This window comes from Chrysemys picta, chromosome 3 (assembly GCF_011386835.1).
Source record: "Chrysemys picta bellii isolate R12L10 chromosome 3, ASM1138683v2, whole genome shotgun sequence".
NCBI lineage: Eukaryota > Metazoa > Chordata > Testudines > Emydidae > Chrysemys > Chrysemys picta.
Window position 1 is genome coordinate 75,176,694 of NC_088793.1, and position 23,242 is coordinate 75,199,935.

Consider the following 23,242-nt stretch of genomic DNA (forward strand, 5'->3'; position numbering starts at 1 on the left):
TTTGAAGTGATAATCAAGCTAGCTCAGTACAGACAGTTTGATAAGAATGGCTGAGCCATTACAAACATTGAATCTATCTCCCCTTGTAAGTATTCTCTCACTTCTTATCAAACTGTCTGTACTGGGCTAGCTTGATTATCACTTCAAAAGTTTTTTTTTTCTCTTAATTAATTGGCCTCTCAGAGTTGGTAAGACAACTCCCACCTGTTTATGCTCTCTGTATGTGTGTATATATATCTCCTCAATATATGTTCCATTCTATATGCATCCGAAGAAGTGGGCTGTAGTCCACGAAAGCTTATGCTCTAATAAATTTGTTAGTCTCTAAGGTGCCACAAGTACTCCTGTTCTTCTTTTTGTAGTTATTGCAAGGCATTAAAAGGAGAATTCACATGTTATGCTTGCAAAAAGTATGCATACATCTTCTTCTTACAAAAGGCATGCATTCGGATAACAGAAGCCACATTTACACATGCAATTCTGAGGTGCTGCAAGTTCATTCTTCCGTTTTGTGGACACAACACTGGCACACACTTTTGGAAAAATAGCCCTAATGTTTTTGTAGCAATATGGCAACATAGAATATATATAACCTAATGACGAATATGCATTTTAATTGTATGGTTTTGCATAGGGCCTGAGATGGTAATATATAAATCCTTATGTAAAAGTCCTTTAGATTTGTGGGACCAGCCTATAAAATTTCATAGAAAATTATATAGCAACAATAGATTTCTAAAGGATGGTTCAAAAACCTATAGAAAAATATAATAATTACATTCTATAGGTATTTAGATTAATTTTTATATAATCTTATGGCATTTCTGTAGAATTCTTTTTCCTGCCTAATTAATTCTATAACACTTATAACACAAATCTGTATCACTTAATCAAAAGTTACAGTGCATTTCTGTGACATCTTAGCCTAAAACATTATTTAAAAATCCAATGCAAATCTGAAGCCTAGTCTAATCTAAACTTTACAGAAAAAGTTATCATTATTTCATCCCCCCGCCCCCCAGACTAAAATGGATCTAATGCAGTTGCTAACTTCAGTCTCCTAGATTGAGATCAAACAACAATGGAGAGTCATGGCTAGACAAATCTGTTTGTGAGCCCAGAGCTGTTTGTTCATTGCTAGCTTTTAGAATCTGTTCACCAAATAATTGTTTATAGTGGGTACTTGCTTATAATTTTTAACCTTCTCTTTTCTGTGGATGGACCTGTTCCAAATGACACAGCAAGGTGCCTGGCCTTTGGTCCCCATTTTTTTTATGCTCCCATATGCTCTGGTAGATTGTTACTTGCTGTAATTTTGCACTCTTATTTCTCTGTGACAATCTTGTATAAAGAAAAGGGTATATTGATTGCAGCAGCAAGTATAGGCTTTCCACTGCCATCAGTCCCAACTAATTTATTTTATGTATTTGTTTAAATTTCCAGATGTGCTCATTCTAGAAGCACAGGACTGGAGAATGGTTGCTAACAGTTGTGTATCAAAGCTGTTTGCTCCAGGGGGAACCCACTAATATAAATTGTCTTCAAGCAAGGCAGCTGGTTGTTGCAATGGAATTTCATCACTAGGTAGCCCTACCGCTCCACCACAGCACAAAGGTTCGGGGGACGAAGAGGGTGTGAGGAGCCCATTCCTAGGGCCTCAGCACAGATCTCCCAAAAGGGACAGGTCATTGCATCAACAACATGCACCAAACGGTGGAGCTAGCCAGCTGCCCAGTGGGAATTATGCTGTACCCTCTGAAACTAGCAATTTTTCCTTCCCATCAAAATATAGGCTATTTTTGCCCTGGTGCTGCAATTTGCTCAAGGAGGAATCTTGACTCTTCCTGGTAATATGACGCCCTAAAGGCACAAATGAACCTCATATGGTAATGTCAGGTCAAAGGTAGTGATCTGATTTGGCCTATCTTATGCAGAGGCAAAATAGCCCGGTATCAAAGTTTTAGCAGGCTTTATTTTGGGGCTTGACATTTGACAGAATGTTAGCTGGGTTTCTGTTGGGAAGGTTATGGTACAAGAGTGTAAAAGCCAAGAGATCTTGATTATATACTCAGATGTGCCACTGATTTCTTATGTCAAATCACTTAATCTCCCTTTATCTCAGTTTTCCTATCTGTAAACAAGTACTTCAGAGGGATGCTGTAATTTATTAATTCCCATAAATTGCTATGAGAACCTTAGAAGAAAGGTGCTATGTAATTTTAAAATAATACCAGTAATGTTTTGGGCCTAGTCCCATGGAAGTAATGATAATCTATCTGAGTGGGATTTACTCTCCGTTCTACCACCCTCTCAACCCCCACTTTTGTCTTTGTTTTTCATGAATTATCTTGATAGACAAAATGTTGTTATGTAGAGAGAAATAGTGTCTGCATAGTTATGGTTGCAACCTGTGTTCTGTAATAAGGCTGACTTTTAAGTACTATCTCCCCCTTGTAACTCTGGGGAAAAAACAGATCTTCAAGTTTACAAAATGATAAGGTTAATGATGAAGCAGATTTTTTTCTCCTGAAAATACAAAGGAAATTTTTACATTCCTTCAATTGAAAAAGTGCCACCTTTTTGCAATTTTTGTGAAGTTTTTTCTTGTCCCTATGTTCTGTAAGTAAAGCACAACTTTATGAACTCTAATTTTATGGAATTCTTACATTTAAAAAGCCTTTACATCGCCTAGCTGGATTGTAGGCTAGTATATATACCTCTGCTTTTACACAATTCTTATGTAAATGTCACCTGAGACTCATAACATTAAGGTTTGACTGTTTCTAGAAAACAGAGTTTAGTTTTAACACAGGATTCACTTGATCAGTATATCTATCTAAACTTGGGTCTAGGTTAATTTCCAAGAAAAATAAAAAACAGAAATAGTAAAATAAATGTTAGCAGGTAAAATTTTCAGAAGCATTTAGGTAACTTTTTACCCATTGTTCCTAATGAAATGAATGTCCATCATTAGAAAAAATATGTTGCAATTTTATAAAGTTCTAAAATATTCTGCAGAGCTTCAAGGTGTTTTAGAAAATGCCTAGAGATTTTACAAAAGTTCTCTATCACTTACAAAAACTATTTCTGTCTTAACAAGTATTGTGTAAACCAATGGGCCTGAGAAAGGGCCTGCACAGTTTTGTCATTTAGGGAAGGACAGATGGTCTTACAGTTAAGGCACTGGCCTGGGCCACCAGAGATCCAGGTTCAATTGCTGGCTCTGCTAGAGACATCTTGTGTGATTTTGGGCACTTCAGAGCCTCAGTTCTCATTCTCAGCATTGAGCTATTAATACTTCCCTAAAAAAACAACAAGGAGTCTGGTGGCACCTTAAAGACTAACAGATGTATTTGGGCATAAGCTTTCGTGGTTAAAAACCTCACTTCCTTAGGTCAGTGGTGTTGTAAGGATAAGTGCATTAAAGTTTGTGAGGCATAGCGATCCACCAGTGATAGAACTACCCAGGTAGCCCCAAAAGTTGTTTCTCATGTGCCCATATTTGAATTGCAGCCCGGAGCATATGGTCTGCCAGACCTCAGCTCTAGGATATGTATTCTCTCATTCTTCTGGGTGAGGGCTGTACAGGACAATGCATCTGACTAGCCCCACAAAGAAATCAAGCAATTAAGAGTGATGAATGGTGCCCTAAAGCTTAAACATTTTAGGCAAATATATCTTATTAACACGTGAGAATAAGTAAGAAATCATTTTAATACATTGTGATTCACTTTAATACAGTTAGTTCTGATTAATTCAATTGCTATTAATATAGCAGCATTATGTACCTCTAACTAAATTACATTGTAATTTATCATTTATGCTACCAGACTGCAAAACCAGCCAGTCACAATGCTGGATGACTGAATGTTATTCGGTGCTGAAAGTTAAAAACAAAATTTCAACCATTAGAAACTAGCTAATTCATGGAATAAAGCATGCTTTTAGGTAGCTGCATTCTGGGTTGTCATCATTAAGGCCAATAGAGCCCAGATCAGGAATACACCAGCCATGTTCATGATATCTGAGACATGAAAGTCTGTGTTTAGCTGAGTAAGGGCTTCTTAAGGAAGCCTCCCAAGAAACTTCACAGTAGCAAATTGCAGAGCTTCCAGGAGCAGGAAGACATCATGTGAATGAGGTCCCTACCTCCTGCTCTCCACCGCTTTTGAGATTTAGGCTCATCTACCCCACTTTTTGATCATGTATGCACAAGGGGCCTAGCTAATTCACATTTTGGGGAGAATAAGGCTGGCCTTCCCTTCTCTGTGCTTGTCAGGCTCCACGACTCTTGAACGTGGGTCTATGGGGGATCCTGGGAGTCCTCACACTCAAATCCTCCACCCAGCAGCTCACAGACAGCAGCTGGAACTGGGGTCCAGGAAGCCCAACTTGGACACAAGCCTCTTCCCCTATGCTCTGGTTGGGAGCACTCCAAGGCTTCTGATTGGACTGCAGCCTCTATTTAAGCCAGAGGAGGAATCAGGAATTTGTCTTGTACAGCTGGGCTTCACCCTGCCATGGATCGCTGGTCCGATGTTTATCTGTTCCTGTCTTCTGATCCTGATCTGGTATGCTGACAAGGCCCGGTAACTACCTCCTGGTGCCTGCCCTCTGGTTCCATTATCTGGTCCTGATCTCATGGTATTCTGACTCAACCTGATTCCTGATCCATGGACCATTGACCTGTGGCCAATGTAGGATGGCCACCTTTTCAAAAGGCAAAAGCGGGTCACATGAAGGAGCCATGACCCATCTGTGGTACTGTCCCTTGTTCTTCCTCTTCCCCCTGAGGCCCCACTCCCTGGCCAGGCCGGAAGCCTCAGCTGGGCTGTGGTAAGAGCCTCCCAGGGAGCCCGGGCCACTGTGGGGAGCCCCCGACCATCCACCTGCCCTGGGCAGGGGGCTGGGGTGCCCAAGAGCAGCCACCGACTCTTGTCCCCGCCCCATGTAAGGTGACAGATAACTACACCTTTCTGCTTAACAGTAGCAAGCTTAGTCGCAGACTTCCATGACAATATTCCCAAGAGTCCACTCGACCTATATGTTAATTGTGCAAAGTAGCTTAGGCTTGGCAGGGAGTGAGTGGGAATGTGCAGTGGTTAAAGATTGAAATAGGAGGAAGCTGGTGCTCTCATCTGTGCTAGCCAAGAAGGAGGGGGAGTAGAGAGGATGGGGATCTCCCAATTCTCTCCCCCCCCCAAAAAGCCCTTTACTCTAACCCTGGTCCTGGAATGCCTAATCTATTCCCTTTCATCTTGGATCCATAGCACTTCAGTGTCTGTGTTTATTTTTGGAGCCATTACACAACCTGAGTGAGCTTCTTTCATTTAAAAAAAAAAGCACAGATTTTAGGAACGTAGGAATTGCCATGGTCCATCTATTCCAGTACCTGTGTCCACAGTAGCCAGTACCAGATGGTTCAGAGGAAAAACACCATAGATGTGTGATAATCTACCCTCACAAAGGCCTCATCCTGATCCCTAACAGGCAAGGATTGTTTTAAGTCTTGAAGCATGAGGTTTAATATCCATTTGATGCACAGGTGTACTGCTCACAGCCCCAGGTTTTCCAAAGAAAAATACATTGTTGTCAGCCATAGACTTCACTACAGAAAAAGGAAATACAAACAAAATAAAATGGAATCCTCTTTGCCACCAGCTCAGTTAGGGTCCTTTATTATGTGGGTGCTTATGGCGGTTTCCTCATTAACTTGGTTAATGTGTGTTATTTCTGCTTATAACCCAATCCATTCAAAGAATTAAATCTTTCATTAGCCAGCACATACATAATGGACAGGAAACATTACAAAATTATTTAAAGCCTTTTGCATTAGCATCAGCCTCCTCCCTCCTCCCCCACTTCAGACAAACATTAATCTTTGCTGCTAAGCTTCCTTTTGTTTTGCAGCACTGAGCTGCATGTTGATATATGGAAGTGGGGCCTGATTGGTGAGAGAACATCTGATGCTGGCCACGAACAACACAACGGGGAAGAAAAGATCTACCACTCTCCACTTGAAATACCTGCTCTATTCAGCTGTACAGAGAGATTCCTTTGATTTGTAATGCTTTCCTTTCAATAGCCATTGGCATTATGGAAAGCCTTGTGGCTGGAGTGCAGAGCTGGGAGAGAACTGGGGCTTTACAATCTTTCCAATTTTAATCAAAGTGGGCCAAAATTAACTTTTAAAATTTGTAAGGCACTCAGATCCGAGACTGATAAGTGTGGTAATGACAACTAAACAAATAGGTTCACTTTCCATCCCTGTAGAACTTCTGCCTGAATCAACTGCAGCCTGCCAGAAGCTTGCGTATTGATACACTGAGCACAGTAACTGATTTCCACTTTAATCTCAAAAAACAGACTCTGTTTGATTCTGTTATACACTCTGAGAGGAAAAAGATTATTAATGTGACATTCTTTAAAGTTTTTTGTGGAAAGGAGAGCAATAATGCAATAAATGTATTGGTTAAGAGAAAACATTTGCAGGAGATCTTTGCCCATCATTTTTTATCTTCTTTCATCATGAAGAATGTTAGCTGTGATAAACTGTTCTGCTAATCAAACAGCACTGAAAGGTTAGGTCATTGGAAGTCTTTAGTCATTTTGTGCTTTTCAAGAGCGAATTTGTTAAAATTATGCTGAATACCCACTTAAAGCCTCAGCTGAAAACCCTACCTGTGTTTTATAACTCTGCACTGTCAGAACTCATAATAAGTCAAACATTCTTTCAGAGGTACTCATAAGAGAGAAAAAAAACCCTGTAAATTTAAGAGTAATTTCAGATTGTAAATGAAAAAGAGAGGCACGACTGTTCATTTGCACCAATCATGCCTTCCTTTCATCTGCTCTGATTAGGCCTGGTGCGGTTTCATCAAACTACTCCATCACTGAGCTGTCACTCCAGCCGTCTGTTGATTGAAAACAATCAGGGCTCTGATGGCACAATTATTCTGACCCTTTAACTAGAGGCTGCTGTGATAATGAAAGGTTGATTATGATAGTTTGTGCCTCTTTCAGTTTGCCAAGAAGGTTAATTTGGGCATCAGACGGATGTTTAATGGGCGCTTGCTGGCTACACTGAGGTAAATGAGAACGTGCAGTCTTCGATATTGCACGGATATAGTTTGGCTGTCAATCATTGTCATTTTGAGTTTGTGCCTCACACTCTGGAAATCACATTTTATTTCTTCTTTGGGATTTAATTTATTCTGTGCCCTGAGGAAGTTCTTTCACTCTCTGACCTTCACAGTAGCTTTCTCTGTCTTTTTTTCCCCTCCCCTCAAATGGAGCCCAAAGGCACAACACATCCAGAAGAACATTTTTTCTTTCATTTTCTCTTAAAACCCTGGAAACTTTAAAAACACTGTTTAGCCCTCACCTTGAATAAAAGTAAATGTTTTAATTCTGATGGTAAAATAAGAGTGTACAAATGAAAGTGAAGTTTGCTTGCTAATGCAGCGTCACAAAGGGGGTTGCTTATATATACACACATTCATAAAACTGACAAACCGCAGTTTAAAAATATCTCAGTGAGACGGGGCATATTTTATACACATACACAGATTAATGTAGTGTAAATGTGATCTCAGTACCATCCTACAACTTTTTGAATCAGAAAGTCTCCCCTCTTTTCAGGGTTGAGGGGCAGGAGGCATTTCATTGCAGATTCAAAGATTATTAATATTTACCAATTTCAGATTGAGAGAATCCTATGCATAATTTTGTAGTTGTTTGGTTCATGGCGTAAAAGAGATGCAAATACATAATAATTTTGATTGTTCTACATGCAGCTCATTACAATCTTACTTTTATGCACATTTTTCTAACTAAAAAAAAATGACAGAAGGAAAAAGATTTTATATATTTAGCCATGTGGTTTCTGGATCTGAGTCACTCGCTCTTGATATTGCTAACAAATATGAGGTAGTACCTGCAGAGCACAATTTCAAAGGAAGTCCTGGACATAAAGGGCTGGTCCCCACTTAGTCCGGACTTCGGACTAAGGTACGCAAATTCAGCTACGTTAATAACGTAGCTGAATTCGAAGTACCTTAGTCCGGACTTACCGGGGTCCAGACGCGGCCGGAAGTCTCCCCCCGTCGACGCCGCGTACTCCTCTCGGAGAGCTGGAGTACCGGCGCCGATTGTGGGCACTTCCGGGATCGATTTATCGCGTCTTAACCAGACGCGATAAACCGATCCCAGAACATCGATTGTGTGCCTCCGGACCAGCCGGTAAGTGAAGACTAGGCCTTAGTCACAAGACTACTGTTAACTCCAGAGGTGCTGACTTTCGTCTTCTGGGTGAGTGCTCCACCACTGCTGTGCCCTGAGGCTCCGCCCCTTCTCCTGAAGCCCCGTCCCACCTCTTTTTACTCCTGCTCCGCCCTCTCCCCAAGCTCACCCTGCCCTCATGCCACCTCTTCCTGCCCCTGCTCCGCCCCCTCCCCCAGCTTCTCCCACCCGCCACCAAACAGCTGATCGGCAGGGCCTGCCGAGCAGCTGATGGGTGGAGTTGGCGCCTGTGGTTAACTCTGTCCCATGACCTGAAGAAGAGCTCTAAGTAAGCTTGAAAGCTTGTGTCTCACCAACAGAAGTTGGTCCACTAAATTATATCACTTTACCCACCTTGTCTCTCTAATATCCTGGGGACCAACAACTTCAAGCAACCCTGTTCCATATCTGTTTTTTAAAATGTTCATGTGTAAGCTTAGCTTTGAGAAGCTCATGGGATTTGGTACTTTTTTTCCAAAAGCAATATTTGGGTTGGTCCCATTTGTTTTTATAAATATGCACTAATGGTCCACCCAAAGTCCACTGGAATCAGAGAGTCCTTCCATTTTCTTCAGTGGGCTTTGGATCAGACCCCTAATAAACAATTGGTTCATTAGTGCTCATTCTTGGGCTTGCAAGCCCCCTAGGAGTTGAGGTCACAGCCACAATGCCCTTTCCATATTGCTACAAGGGAGAGGGTCCCAGTCAGATGGGAAAGCGGTTTCATGGAAGAGGGGAGTAAGGAAAAGGTTAAGAACCCCTGAATTACCTGCACTCCAATCAGAGGCCAGATCACACTTCCAAATTTTGTTCTGGAGGAATATTTTACAGCCAACACACCCATTTTCACTATAGTAGGTGCACATAGAAATGCAGGCTTGTCAGTTGGAAAACAAACAACCAGATAAAGCACTGAAGTTATAAATCCCAAACTCCATTATTTTGGCACAGATCATAAATAGATGACGAATGTTAGTGAGTTCTCTTTCTATAAAGAATGCATTGTTTTCATTACTCATTTTGTCTCATCAATATCAGTAGGTCTAAAACTGTGTCCCAAGTGCTTATGGTAATTATGACTTTTTCTTTTGGCTTGTTTGATTACAATTCCACAGTGAGATGTAGAGAGGTTGTTCAGAAAAAAATTAGTGTAAAAAAAAATCTCTGCTTCTTTTTTCTTTCCACATTATATGTTATAGACAGAACTGAAGAAATCTATTGACGTTTGTTTTTAATGTCCTGTTTTGTTTTCAATCTCTGAGGCCTGATTCTGATCTAAAACTGTCACATAATTGTCTGCAGTGATATGAATGGATTGTTCAGGGCTAGCTAGAATTAGCCCATATCAATGGAAGGATTTGATGAGACTGTGGAAACCGAATGGCTGGGACATTAACACCTAGAGACCAGTGGTCAAGAGGAGATTTTCCCCCACTCTCATCAGGGAACCTGAGCAAAGGCCAGAAGCTGGAGAACAAAGGGGAAGGTGTCTGGTGGTTTTAAGAGCTGAGCTCACAGGGTCGCACACAGCTCTCACCTGGAGGTGACAGAGAGGGACAGCTAAGGTGGATTCCACAACGACTTGACTGGGTGGAGCCCTGGCATTGACCAGGATGGACTATGTTTGAACTTTTGCCTTTCTGTGCACTGCTAACCTAAGGACTTCCTTGTGATGTATTCCAGTAGACTAATAAAGCTTACTCTGTGTTGGAAAGGCTGCCTGATGTCACTGCAAATACTTGCTGACGTGTATTGATCCCTGAAGAGGGTGAAAGTCTGTGACCAGGAATCTGTCTCAGTTGGACTTGTGGAGGGAAACTGGATTGCTGGAGCCCCGAGGCAAAGTCTTTGAGGCATTAAGCCATGGGACCTACCTTTATGACAACAGGGTACTGCACATCCTAAAGCCAGCTCTGTGATAGCATTGTAACACCAGGCATTCCGCTTCTCAGCAACTTTCACTATTACAGGGAGGGCATTGCATGTGCTGTGAATATATAGGCTGAATGGCATATTTAGTGGATTTTGTGGCTTTTATAAAAACAAGATTATGCAAATATCATTTCTCAAGACACTGAAATTGACACAGCCATCATCGTTACCAGTAGCAAGACAAGGGAATGAAAACAAACAAGTCTAAAGCGTTTGGCTTTCTTTCTGCATACTTACCTACCTACCTAGAAAAGGCCCAGCGAGGAATCATATTAATATATGCTAGTTGCAAATGTAGGCCTAGGATCACTGTATTAGCCATGCTGTGCTCAGCACAAGCTGGGGTGGGGGAGGTGGGCATAGGCAAATCTGACATTAAATCCTGTCATGTATGTGCAGTGTACATATTAATAGTATTTCACACATTTTTAGAGAAATATTTATATTTTATATAGACCATACACAGTTCCAACAAAGCCTTTATACTGCCCCACAAAATCATGTATACTTTCACTGTCGGTACCACAGAAGCTGCTTATAAATGAAGTTGCTTTTGCCGTAGTTCACGCAGCAGGCTGAGTGCCTCATAATGGAGATTTCGGTTCCTTGTGCTGCAGCTCAATAACTCTTCAAATATCCAGATACCAAAGTCACAGTCACAGAGTGCGGGTGTGCGTGCGCACACACATATGGTAAAAAATCTAAAGGGAGAAAGGGGATGAGATTCTAAATAATTAACAGACATTAGATTACAGATTACAAAGAAATACATTTTAAATGTGAACTATAAGGGCTTTTTGCTACCCCAGACAAGGTATAAGAGATCTCTCTCTTTCTACAGTTGGTGACATCACTGTTACCTAAAGTAGAGCTGAGAGCTGGGTTCCTTATACCGATTTAGGTGTCAGTGGTGGAAACAACTAGAAGATGGGGAAATGCAATCTATTAAACTCAAGTTATGGCAGCTAAACAGAAGAGGATATTACTTTAGTAAACTGTTCAGTTGGGGATTTCAGATTATGAGCAGTTTTATATTTATTTTAATTTAGCTCCTTGACTATTCAACAAGCTATGTTATATGCACATTGGAACCACCCAGGACCTGTACATCACTGACATTCTGCAGTCCTTTTTTGCTGTTCTGCTTTATGGTGGCACTGGAATGACGAATACCACTGCATTCCACAGCTGCAGGAGAATTCAGTAGTGAAGGGGTTAAAGCATTTACATTAATTTTTAATATGAGGAAGTTTTTAGTTTTCTAGCTTTGTTTATTCTCTTAACTTTCATTCCAATTCATTATCCCAGACTAATATTTCTACCTATTTTTTCAAGAAAACGTTTGTTTTTTATTTGAACAGGCAAGGAGGTGGGGGACTGGCAATTTTATTTTTTAAGGTAAAGAATACATGAGGGTGAAAGGCACTGTTGTTACCCCGACTAATCTGAATTTTGTCCTCTGTGCATTGTGTGGGGGTGTATACATATTAATATTATGGTTTAAAAAATCAGGAAGGAAGAAAATTGATGCATGGTATACTTACCTAATTTTTTTCCCTTCAGTATTTGGTTATAAACAGGAATGAAGGGAGGTGGGGAGGGGAAAAAGCCTTTTCTTCTTAAATCACCATACCATAATCTTCCTGATTTCCCCCCCCCCCCCTGCCCCCATCAAGTGTACCCTGTGGTCTTCAATGACCAAATAGCTTCTGTTTATTATATTTCTCCAGGAGCTTGATTCCTATGTTGACAGATTACTTGGACCTTATGAGCTCCTAAAGCATTGCTAACTGCTAACATTTCTTGTTAATTTTGTGTAGCAACCCCCTGATGTTGTAGAGGGAGAGGAACAGGTTATTTACTGCATAGCAGTGTGATGATCATATATTAATACAGTAAATAATCATTTTCTTTTTATGTAAATAGCAGATGAAATTTGAGAATGCATCTCATATATTGATATCTATGTACTCATAAGTATCTCATACATTGCTCTATGCGTGTAATAATTCAAATGTATAGTTCCTCTTGGAATGCAAACACTGTCATGACATTAATATAGATAATTGCTTTTTGTGTTTGTGTTTTTCCCTACTTTTTAGCTAGCTGTGAGGTGGTTGGAACACAACTGCCGCTATCAGTACATGGATGAACTTCTCCAGTATGTCCGCTTTGGCCTTATGGATGTGGATACACTACATACTGTAGCCCTTTCTCATCCTCTTGTCCAAGCTAGTGAAACTGCGACAGCACTTATTAATGAGGCCTTGACATACCACCAGAGCATCTATGCACAGCCAGTTTGGCAGACCAGACGGACGAAACCTCGCTTCCAGTCGGACACTCTTTACATTATCGGTGGGAAAAAACGTGAGATTTGTAAAGTAAAAGAACTCCGGTACTTCAATCCAGTAGATCAGGAGAATGTTCACATAGCGGGGATTGCAAACTGGAGTGAACTGGCTCCCATGCCTGTTGGGAGAAGTCACCACTGTGTAGCTGTCATGGGAGACTTTTTGTTTGTAGCTGGTGGAGAGGTTGAGCATGCCACAGGCCGCACTTGTGCGGTAAGGACTGCCTGTCGGTATGACCCCCGTAGTAACTCTTGGGCTGAGATAGCTCCAATGAAGAACTGCCGGGAACATTTTGTATTGGGAGCTGTGGATGAGAACCTCTATGCGGTAGGGGGACGAAATGAACTGCGTCAAGTTTTGCCTACAGTCGAGCGGTATTGTCCCAAGAAGAACAAGTGGGCCTTTGTTCAGTCCTTTGACAGATCCCTTTCATGTCATGCAGGATCTGTGGTGGATGGACTTCTTTGGATATCAGGTAGAAAACGTTTCACACAATTTGAGGTACTAACAAAATACCAAATTATTGTCATGAATTAAACCAATACGTTTACTTTGGTTTACATGTCTGGAAAGGTCGGGCTAAGCCTTTATTTTAGACCAGTGATACTCAGACTGACACTCCCACGCTGCAAGTGGCTCTTTATTGTGTCTCCTGTGGCTCTTTGCAGCCCATGATATTCAAACACTGTGTGACTGAATTATTAACCAATCAGGATGCTTTTACTATGTTATTAACCAATTGTAGTTGATAAAATAATGATATTTGGTCCGTCATTTTGCTGTGAGAATAATATATATACTATATAATATGAATAAATGAAACAATGAATTCACACTACAGTGGCTCTTTTGGGTAATGTTGATTGCTAATTTGGCACCTGAACCACTGAAATCTGAGTATCACTGTTTTAGAAGAATTTAGTATGGATACATAAAACCACTGGAGAATGAGAGAAGCAGCATAGTGCTCATACAAGTATCAGAGGAGTAGTCGTGTTAGCCTGTATCCACAAAAACAATGAGGAGCATAAATCTGTTGGTCTTTAAGGTGCCACTAGAATGTTCATACAGTACTTTTCTCTTTATTAAATATGTTCTGCTTCAAAGTTGCGTACCATATGTGCTGCTTCCAATCACAATTCATAAATCACAGTGATCAAAATGATAATCTATTTGCTGACAAATACAAGATTAAAAATGCTACAAATTTACTTAAAAAAAACAAAAAACAAACAAAAAAACCTAACCTCTGTATCCATGCTGTGATCAAGTGTCGGTAAACGGGATAACCTGGGTAATTATAGGCGTATCAGTCTGACACTGATCCTGGGAGCTGCTGCCACAGGACTAGATTAATAAAGAATCAAATGAGATTAATATAATTAATTCCTATCAACATGAGTTTATGGAAAATAGAACCTGTCCAACTACTTTGATTTTTTTTTTTTGATGAGTTACAAGTTCGGTTGATAAAGGTGGTAGTGTTGATGTAAAATATACTTAGTCTTCCATCAGGTGTTTGAGTTGGTTTTGCATAACATTTTGATTTAAAAAAAACTAGAACAATAAAAGTAATATGGCACACATTAAATAGAAATCAGGAATCCTCATCAAGCAGGTGTGTTTCCAGCAGGATCTCACAGGGATCTGTTCTTGGCCCTATGCTATTTAACATTTTTATCAATGACCTGGTAGAAAACCTAAAACAATCGATTAAAGTTTGCAAATGACACAAAATTTGGGGGAGTGGTAAATACTGAAGAGGGCAGGTCATTGAAACAGAGCAATGTGGATTGGTTGGTAAGCTGGGCAAAAGCAAACTATGTGTGTTTTAATACAGGTAAATGTATACAGCTAGGAACAAAGACTATGGAACATATTTACAGAATGGGGGATACTGGGGAGCTGTGACTGAAAAAGATTTGAGGGTTGTGGTGTATAATCTATTGAACACGAGTTCCCAGTGCGATGCTGTGGCCAAAAGAACTAATGCAATCTTTCTATGCATAAACAGGGAAATCTTGCATAGGAGTAGAGAGGTTATTTTACCTCTGTCTTTGGCACTGATGTGCCCAGTGCTGGAATACGGTGTCCAGTTCAGGTGCCCATAATTCAAGAAGGATGTTGAAAACTGGGGAGGGTTCAGAGAAGATCCATAACTGCCATAGTGACAGACTCAAGGTGCTCAACCTATTTAGCTTAACAAAGAAAAGGTTAGGGCGTGAGTTGAATACAGTCTAAAAGTGCCTACATGGGAAACAAATATTTAATAATGGGCTCTTCAGTCTAGCAGAGAAAGGTCTAACATGGTCCAATGGTTGGAAGTTGAAGCTAGACAAATTCAGACTGGAGATAAGGTGTAAACTTTTAACAGTGAGAGTAATTACCTACTGGAACAATTTCCCAAAGGTCGTGGTGAATTCTCCATCATTCACAATTTTAACATTAAGATTGGCTGTTTTTCTGAAAGCTCTGCTCTAGGAATTATTTTGGGGAAGGTCTATGGCCTGTGTTATAGAGGAGGTCAGACTAGATCACAATGGTCCCTGCTTGCCTGGGAATCTATGAATCTCAATTTTATGATCCAAATTGATGGAAGTAAAGCATTTCAATTTTCAAACTAGCATACCATTCTTAACTTGGTCCAATATACAGTATTTTATCCATTCACAGTGGTGTGAGTTAAGGACAAAGTGTAATCAACCTTCATATTGATTTTCCTGACATTAGTTACCTTGCAAGTTTAAGGGTGTTTACATAGGTTTTCTGAAAAATATTGCTGTTTATTAAGAAATAGGTCATGGAAGGTTATAAAGTGTGCAATATTTTTCAGGGAAGTCAAGAATAAGCTGGTCCAGTTTTCACATACGGCATCCATTGATTGCCATCCTTCACCCTAGAAGTGAATGTATTATAGAGTGCTCTGAGATCCCTCTGGAGAGAAGATGCTGTGTGAATGCAACATTATGTTATGTATTTATGTCTCAATCCTGCAGTGTAACCCTCTTGGGAAGTCAATGAGGTCAACGGTGTGGGTGCAGCAGTCTGCCTACATAGATCATAATGCAGGATGGGGGACTTTTGATATTAAGAAAGAAAGAAAACATGGGAATCAGTTATAGCAGGTGGCCAGTATATGTACATACATACTCATGAACATCATTTATAAAGGGGCTGAAGATAGAGGCATTAGAGGATGTCAGAGATCATGGAAGAATAGTGTGCAGTGCTTAATAGTGCAACATCTTACTGTTGTATACTAACCTAAGTTACAAACTACCTGACTTCTGATCTGCCAATAGTGATTTATGTCTGTTAAGCCCTGGTGCTCTTCCAGACATAGTATCAGTATAGGCAGGTACGACATGCTCCCTCTCCGCCCTTAGTTATTTCTCCTCACAGTTTACATTTCTGATGGCTTCCAAAACTGGCCACGCTAGGTTTAGTGGGAGAATATGTTTACCCAGGCTTGTGTAGAAATAAGAGCTAGACCCATTTGAAGGTGTACCTTACCCATTGCATACAACAGTGAATATCCAATTCAGAATTTAGCTGAACATTGGAGCAGTTAAAAGCAATGTTTAAGCCATCAAGATATACAAAGTAAAGGAAAATAGATAATTACGCTGAAGCATTTTGAAGACAGTTAATGTGCCCAATAGACAGGATTAAATATGTATTTATATCTTTCAATAAAATCCTTATTTATTTAATGAACCAGTGTAGTAGAGTGTTTAAATATATGTGTAAAATACATTAATCAGACTGTAGGATAGCCTTCCAAGAAATTTGGTGGATGCCCCATTGCTTGAGTGATTGAAAATTGGACAGAGCAACAGAAAATATACGGGATCAGATCATACCATCTGTATTTGATATTGGTATCGGTGGAATTTCTGCTGCAAAATGGATGGTACAGTATAGTCACAGTAAGGAGCAAGGTACTGGCAGTAGGATGAACTAGATAGGTCTTCTCTTTTATATCTAATTTCTATCTTTATAAGAGAGTACTCTGTGTATTTTTGATTGCTAGCTTATGACATCTTATTATGAATTACTAAAGCATATGATACAAATCCATTTAGTATTGTATTGATCTATGTTACGGACAGGCAAGATAATAAGTGGGACATGTACATTGAAAATATTAGTATTTTTAAAGGTAGTGTATAGATACTATCCATAACTTTAGTCAGTTTTCTATCCTTAATTAATCTCTCAGGGCCAGATAATCGTGCTCTCTGTGTAGATGCAGAAGAAGTGGGAGGATAGTGCAGAGAACATATTTTGCTATTCCAAAATATTAGTACTCGCTGTTTGAAAAATCCACTTTTCAATAGTCAATAGTAAGCTTTCAGAGCCAGTGCAATCAGCTACTGCAGAATGGCCAAAAACTTCAAATATAAGTGCCTAAAAATAGGTGATTAAATAAGTTGTCTGGTTTTCAGAGATGTTAAGTAGCCGCATCTCCTGTTCACTTCTATGGGAGTTGTGGGTGCTCAGCACCTGGGGAAATCAGGCCATTTCTATTTAGTTGCCTAGGTATCTAAATCCATACATAATTTCAGGCACAAAGGCCCAGATCTCCAGGATATTTAGGTGCCTAACTCCCTTGAGAGCCACCTTAAATATTTGGGCCTAAATTTGAAAATTTTGGCCAGTATAAGCTTTCCTTTAAAAAAAAAAATTACATTAATGACACTTATGTATCTAGACTCTGATTGCCAATAGAATCTTTCAAACATGAACAGAGTGCAAACCATTGTAGTTCTGTTTACTTATCTTGCAGACAGGGCACTTCGGTGCCTTTGTTGCTGCCCATTGCCTTTCCAGGTGCAACTGATTGAAATCTGAGCAGAGACTCCTGGGATTTCATTGCTACTATTCGAAACCTTGGTCAATTTTTTTCTGCTTCTTTAGGGAAAAATATGAGCAGCAGCTAGGGTTGCCTACTTTCTAATTGCACAAAACTAAACATCTTGCCCCACCCCCTGGCCCGAGGCCTCGCCCTGAGGCCTCACCCCTTCTCCTAGGCCACACCCCCTGTTCATTCCATCCTTCCCCTCCTTCAATCGCTTGCTCTCCCCCAACCTCACTCACTTTCACGGCAGGGGGTGCAGGAGAGGGTGAGGGCTGCCTCTGTGGGTGCGGGCTCTTGGGTGGGGTCGGGAATGAGGAGTTAGGGGTGCAGGAGGGGACTCTGGGCTGGGGCCGAGGGGTTCGGCATGCAGGAGGAGGTGAGGGCTCTGGCTGAGGGATGCAGACTCTTGGGTGAGGTCAGGGATGATGAGTTTGGGGTACAGGAGGGGGCTCAGGGCTGGGGCAGGGAGTTGGGGTGTGGGAGGGAGTGCGGGCTCCAGGAGGGAGTTTGGGTATGGGAGGGGGCTCAGGGCTGGTGCAGGGAGTTGGGGTACAGGAGGGGATTTGTAGTGTGGCTCCAGCCAGGAGGTGCTTACCTCAGGCAGTTCTCAGAAGCAGCCAGTATGTCCGACTCCTAGGCGGAGGGGCCAGGGGGATCTGCGCACTGCATGCGCTATCCCCGCAGCTCCCATTGGCTGCAGTTCCTGGCACACAACTGGAAGAGAAGAGGGTGATTCCTTCCTGAAAATAGCAGAGTGTACCCTGGGGTACATTTCATGAATACCGTATATTCCATGTACTTGCTGGAATAAATGTACATGGGAGCTCTTTGCCAACATGTGGTTTTACACATCTCCCGGCCAACTCAAAAATTCAGCACTCAGGGACTTCAAATGGGTTTGTGATACTTTCTCTGGGACTTTGATTGAATTACATTCCCCCTGTCATGTGATGGTTTTTGCATCTAGGACATATGTATTATGGATAATATTCTGCACTTGGGATCTGATTTTACAAGCCTTATTAAGGCAAAAAAAACCCCAAAACCCACACACATTTCTATGAGACTTGCTTGAGTAAGGGCTGCAGGATGAAGTTATTCAACACAATTTACAAATCATTTCATAGTCTACAGGGGAACAAAGTATCTTCCCCATGTAGGCTAAGTCAGTGAAAGAGGGAGGGGAAGTGGTTCTGTGGCAAGCCTCTCGCCTTCTCCAGAAACTTCTTTGTGTAGGTGGGCATCTGAGATCTGAATTGTGTGGTTAGGATTTTTGGGTGGATTGAGTTGGGAAGTACCTGCTATATTGCACCACTCCTCCGGCAGGCCTGGCATGGATTTCCACTTCAAAATCTGCACAGGAGTTAGACAATATTGATGAATGCAGTATAAGGACCTTGACAGGTGTATGGCGCTAATGCTGGTTGGACCCCCACCTTTTCACTTTCTATCACCTTCAGAAGGAAGATCTGGGCATTGTGCTGTCATGGGGAGGCCACTGGGGAGGAATGCCTCTCCTCACTGAAGCTTTGGGTCCCAAAATCAAATCACTTCTGTCACAGTGCAATGAATTTAATGTACTATTATTATTTAGTGCCTGATATTTGGGAAATGCTGGCTGGACTTCCCAAACTGTAGTAATTTACACCCAGACTTTCTTCTCACATAAGCCAGCTACTACAGCGTAATTGCTATGGCTTGACACTTGAATTTAATATGAATTTTGTTTTTAAATGTATCTCTATAGAGATGATATCACTTGCGCATTCCTGTATCTTGGGGAGAATAATGCAGAAAAGTTTTAAGAAATTCCATTTTTATGAGGGAAAGCCGCTATCCTTGTTGGTACCATTTAAACTTTTATTTCTCCCTACTGTGTATTTTTTAAGAGACATTTTCTTTTTTTCCCTTTCCCTCCCTTTCCTTTTTGCCTTCAGTATTTTTAAAGCAGTAGTTCAAGAGGACACTTTCAGGCTTGTTAAACTGGAATTTTGGCAGAAAATTTAAAATTTTCACTATAGCACTTCAAAGTTAGGAGAAACTTGGTTTTGAAAACTGATGCTGATATAAGATGGCATATTTAATGACAGATGTAGCTAAAGAAAGCTGTTAAGATGCAGATTATCCCCTTGGGGAGGGGAGATCAAAACTGCCAATCTATAAAATATACTTGTTAGGGGAAGGCATGGAATCTATCTATGCAAGCACTTTGATTGCAGGGGACAGTGTAGCAGCATGTGGCATCATAACCTAAGAGCAGACAAATCAGCTTGATGACTTTCAAAGCCAAGAATACTGCTGGAGGCAAGGGTACTCCAGTCTAGAAGAAATTAAAACATATAGAGACTGTTATTAATTCCATATCTATTTTTGTGTAGTCAAATCTGTATGCAAATCCTTAGCATCTCATTTTGGCAGATTAATCTAAAAGTGAAGAGCAGCATGTGAAAGGAATGTAATGATAAAACACCACCGATGAGTAGTATTGCAGGAAAAAAATGTAGGCTGTGTACAGTACTTGGTATGAGGGGCTTTTTATGGGGAACAGAAATGGTTTTAATTTCTTTGATTATTTATGAATTATTTTACTAGGAAGCAACCCCTCCATCAAACAAAACAAAACCAAAACCGTTTCCAGGCTTTTCTTTCCAGCATCATGTTTCCAATATACCTCCTGTAGTTTAACATTTAACGGAATTCAGCAAAATAACTGATTTTTATGTTTCAAAATAGTAATCTGACATCTCATTTCTAAATATTACTGTACAAGAGAAAAGAAATATGCAAAAGAAATTGAATTACAAAACAAAGATTAGAAAAAAAGATCATTGTGTAGCTGTATGTACAGTTGACAGTATACAAGGATCATTGTGTAGCTGTATGTACAGTTGACAGTATACAAGGATGTACAACAACACAGAGCTACATAATGTATCCTGAGGTTAGGAAGGGGAATAATCAGAACTTGCCTATGCATATTGTTGCATATATAATCTACAGAGGTTGTGATAGACAGTAAATAGCAACATCGTAGCAGGGTGGAAATATTTTGAAAGAACACCCTGTGTCTGGCTTGTCTGTTTAGATTGCAAACTCTTCAGAGCAAGGACCACATGTTACTACGTGCATATACAGTGCCTAGCACAATGGGATTGGCACCTCAAGACGTGGCTGTAATATAAATAATCAGTGTTATCACCAAGCAGTAAAGGGCAATTTGTTTTAATATGTTTGTCCTTAGTTTCTCCTATATGTGTAAAAATGTCTGGAACTGCAAGACATTGAATGGGAGGCTTTTCCTATTAATTGGTTGTACTACTGACATTGCAGGATGTAGCTTGCTTTTTTCCATGACCAGGTGTAATATCATTGCTGTCTCCATTCCTGACCATAGGACGTGGTATAATAAATATTGACTTTTGCTTAGGTGAATTTCAAGATTTATTAACCCAGGAGATTAAAAAATAATCACAGCAGGGCACGATGAAATCTTGAGGTTAACCAAATTATGGAGACAATATAGATGTTGATACAAAGTTTCTAAGTATCTATGTACAAAATATCTGGAAATCGCTCTATTTTGGACATTACCTTTAAGTATTACATTTAAAAAATAAATAAAGAGAAGGTGAGGTTAGAGATGAAGGGGAAATATGATTATAGCTTTCTGATGAGCAGCCCGGAAGCAGATATTGGTAAATTATTTATTAATTATGATTTTTTTAAAGGTAACAGTGCGCTCTGCCCATAGGAAGACACATGGTCAGATCCTGGGCCCCATTAAGGTCACTTTGTGTAAGCAGAGTGCTACAAAGTGCAATTGAGGATTACTCCTGCATGGGAGAATTCTCTGGACAGCTCTCCGGGCCACTATCTCAACCGTAGGGTCATTTCAGGGTTGACTGGGGACAAGAGGAGGCAGAGCTGAAGCGCAATGTGTGATTGGCCCCTTGGGACTAGTTTAGCCAACATAAATTAGAGCAGGTCTGTGACTGCTGTGACTTGCACTGAAGGCTGATCTACCCCACCCTCCCACTAATCCAAAAATCAGTTTAGAGACCACTTTGTCTCCTCCATGCTCTGCACAGTTGAGGATTGTCGCTGACACAAAGAATTTCCTAAGGCTCTGATGCTGCAATGCTTCGTGGTGTCCCAATGATGTGAGTGTGTGCAGGGCTTCACCTGTGTGGATCAGATTACAGCATCGGGGTCTATGAGGACAAACATTTAAAACCAAGAGAGCACAGGGTTATCGTATATCAAATCAGTAATGTGAAGCATCAATTTGGGCCAAATGAACTATCCTGGGAATTTTGAAGGTGCCTTTCATCTTTGTTTGTAAATTATATTGACAGCTAAGCAGCCAGGATGCAGTATTTGGATATGCTTCTTGGTAATGGTTAATGGTGTTTCAGACTTAACCATTGTTGAAGGAGCCCACAGCATACATATGCTAGTTACTCACATGGCTACTTCTATGAGCAAGATATTCTCTTCCTATATACAAATCTCATTTTGTTTTTCTTTCAGAATTATATGTGAAAGTGATTGTTGTTCTAAGATTCAGCGCAATGTTTCTAAATGAAAATGATGCCTCATAGTGCCATTCCTGTTTGGTTACAGCTCTAATCCCCACCTCCAACTCCTAAATTTTCTCCTGTGCTGTGGTTTCCTCCATAGATCCTCTCTTCTCTTTGACTGCCTTTTAGATTGCATACTCCTTGGAGCAGGGACAGTCTAGTCATTTCACCTCTCTGTGCCTCGTTTTTCCCCATCTGTAAAATGGGGATAATGATATTGACCTCTTTCATAAAGCACTTTGAGATCTATTGACTAAAAGTACTATATAAATGCTAGGGATTATTATTATTATGATTAATCTTTGTGTCTTGAACAGGCTTGAGCACATAGAATCACAGAAATGTAGGGCTGGGAGGGATCTTGAGAGGGCATCTAGTTCAGCCCCCGGCACTGAGGGAGGACCAAGGAGTGACCAGGGTCACTTGTGCCAGGTGATTATCTAACAAACCTATTCTTGTCTAAGCCTCCAGTGATGGGGATTCCATAAACTCCCATGGAAGCCTATTCCAGAATTTAACTATCCTTCTAGTTAGAAAGATTGTTCTAATATCTAACCTAAATCTCCCTTGCTGCAGATTAAGCTGATTACTCCTTGTCCGGCTTTCAATGGACATGGAGAACAATTGAACCATGCTCTTTATAATAGTCCTTAGCACATCTGAAGACTGGTCAGTGTACTAAACAAATAGTATTGTTGTACCATGTTTTAGCCCAAGGTATTAGCTTTACAGAGAGAGATCAATTATTTTATTTGTTTGTTTTTGTTTTGCCTTGTATTCTGGCAACATGGATCAGCTGTGCTAGTTATTAACTAGATCAAAAGGTCTAACTGTGTGAAAGTAAAACTGGTAATAAGTAATATAGTTATGTTGTAGACTTAATACTGTGGTATATAAAATTATAGTCCTAAATGTGATTGATTTGCTTTACTAAGATCTTGGTCCTTTTTGGTACTCATGAAAATATTTTAACCCATGTAAAATCTCTTGTAGGAGGAGTAACAAATACTGCACAATACCAGAACAGGCTAATGGTATATGATCCTAAGCAGGTGAGTTTCTATGTTGTAGGTTTTGCTTATATGTTTGCATGGACAAGCTATATAACACATGTATATTAGAGAATACTGGCAGATCAAAAATACTGCCAATTCAAACTACTAGTGGTTTATACCTGCTTTCCACTGTTGTAAATGAGTATACATGTACAGAGTAACAGAGAATAAGGGTGACTG

The 23,242-nt window shown here is 40.4% G+C and overlaps 1 protein-coding gene across 18 annotated transcripts in view; it reads left to right on the forward strand.

Moving 5' to 3' along the window:
* The window catches only part of KLHL32 (kelch like family member 32), a 194,421-nt gene that overhangs the window by 142,653 nt on the left and 28,526 nt on the right, over positions 1 to 23,242 (forward strand). For 14 of the 18 annotated variants that reach the window (XR_010599548.1, XR_010599547.1, XR_010599545.1 and 11 more), the window contains 2 exons: positions 12,315 to 13,041; positions 23,001 to 23,059. Coding sequence is in view for 11 of the 18 variants with exons in the window: in XM_008164869.4 (XP_008163091.2) it covers positions 12,315 to 13,041; positions 23,001 to 23,059 (786 nt within the window). In the remaining 7 variants the exon portion in view is untranslated. Of the gene's footprint in view, positions 1 to 12,314; positions 13,068 to 23,000; positions 23,060 to 23,242 lie in introns of all 18 variants that reach the window. The other 4 variants (XR_010599549.1, XR_010599550.1, XR_010599551.1 and 1 more) reach the window with 2 other exon arrangements.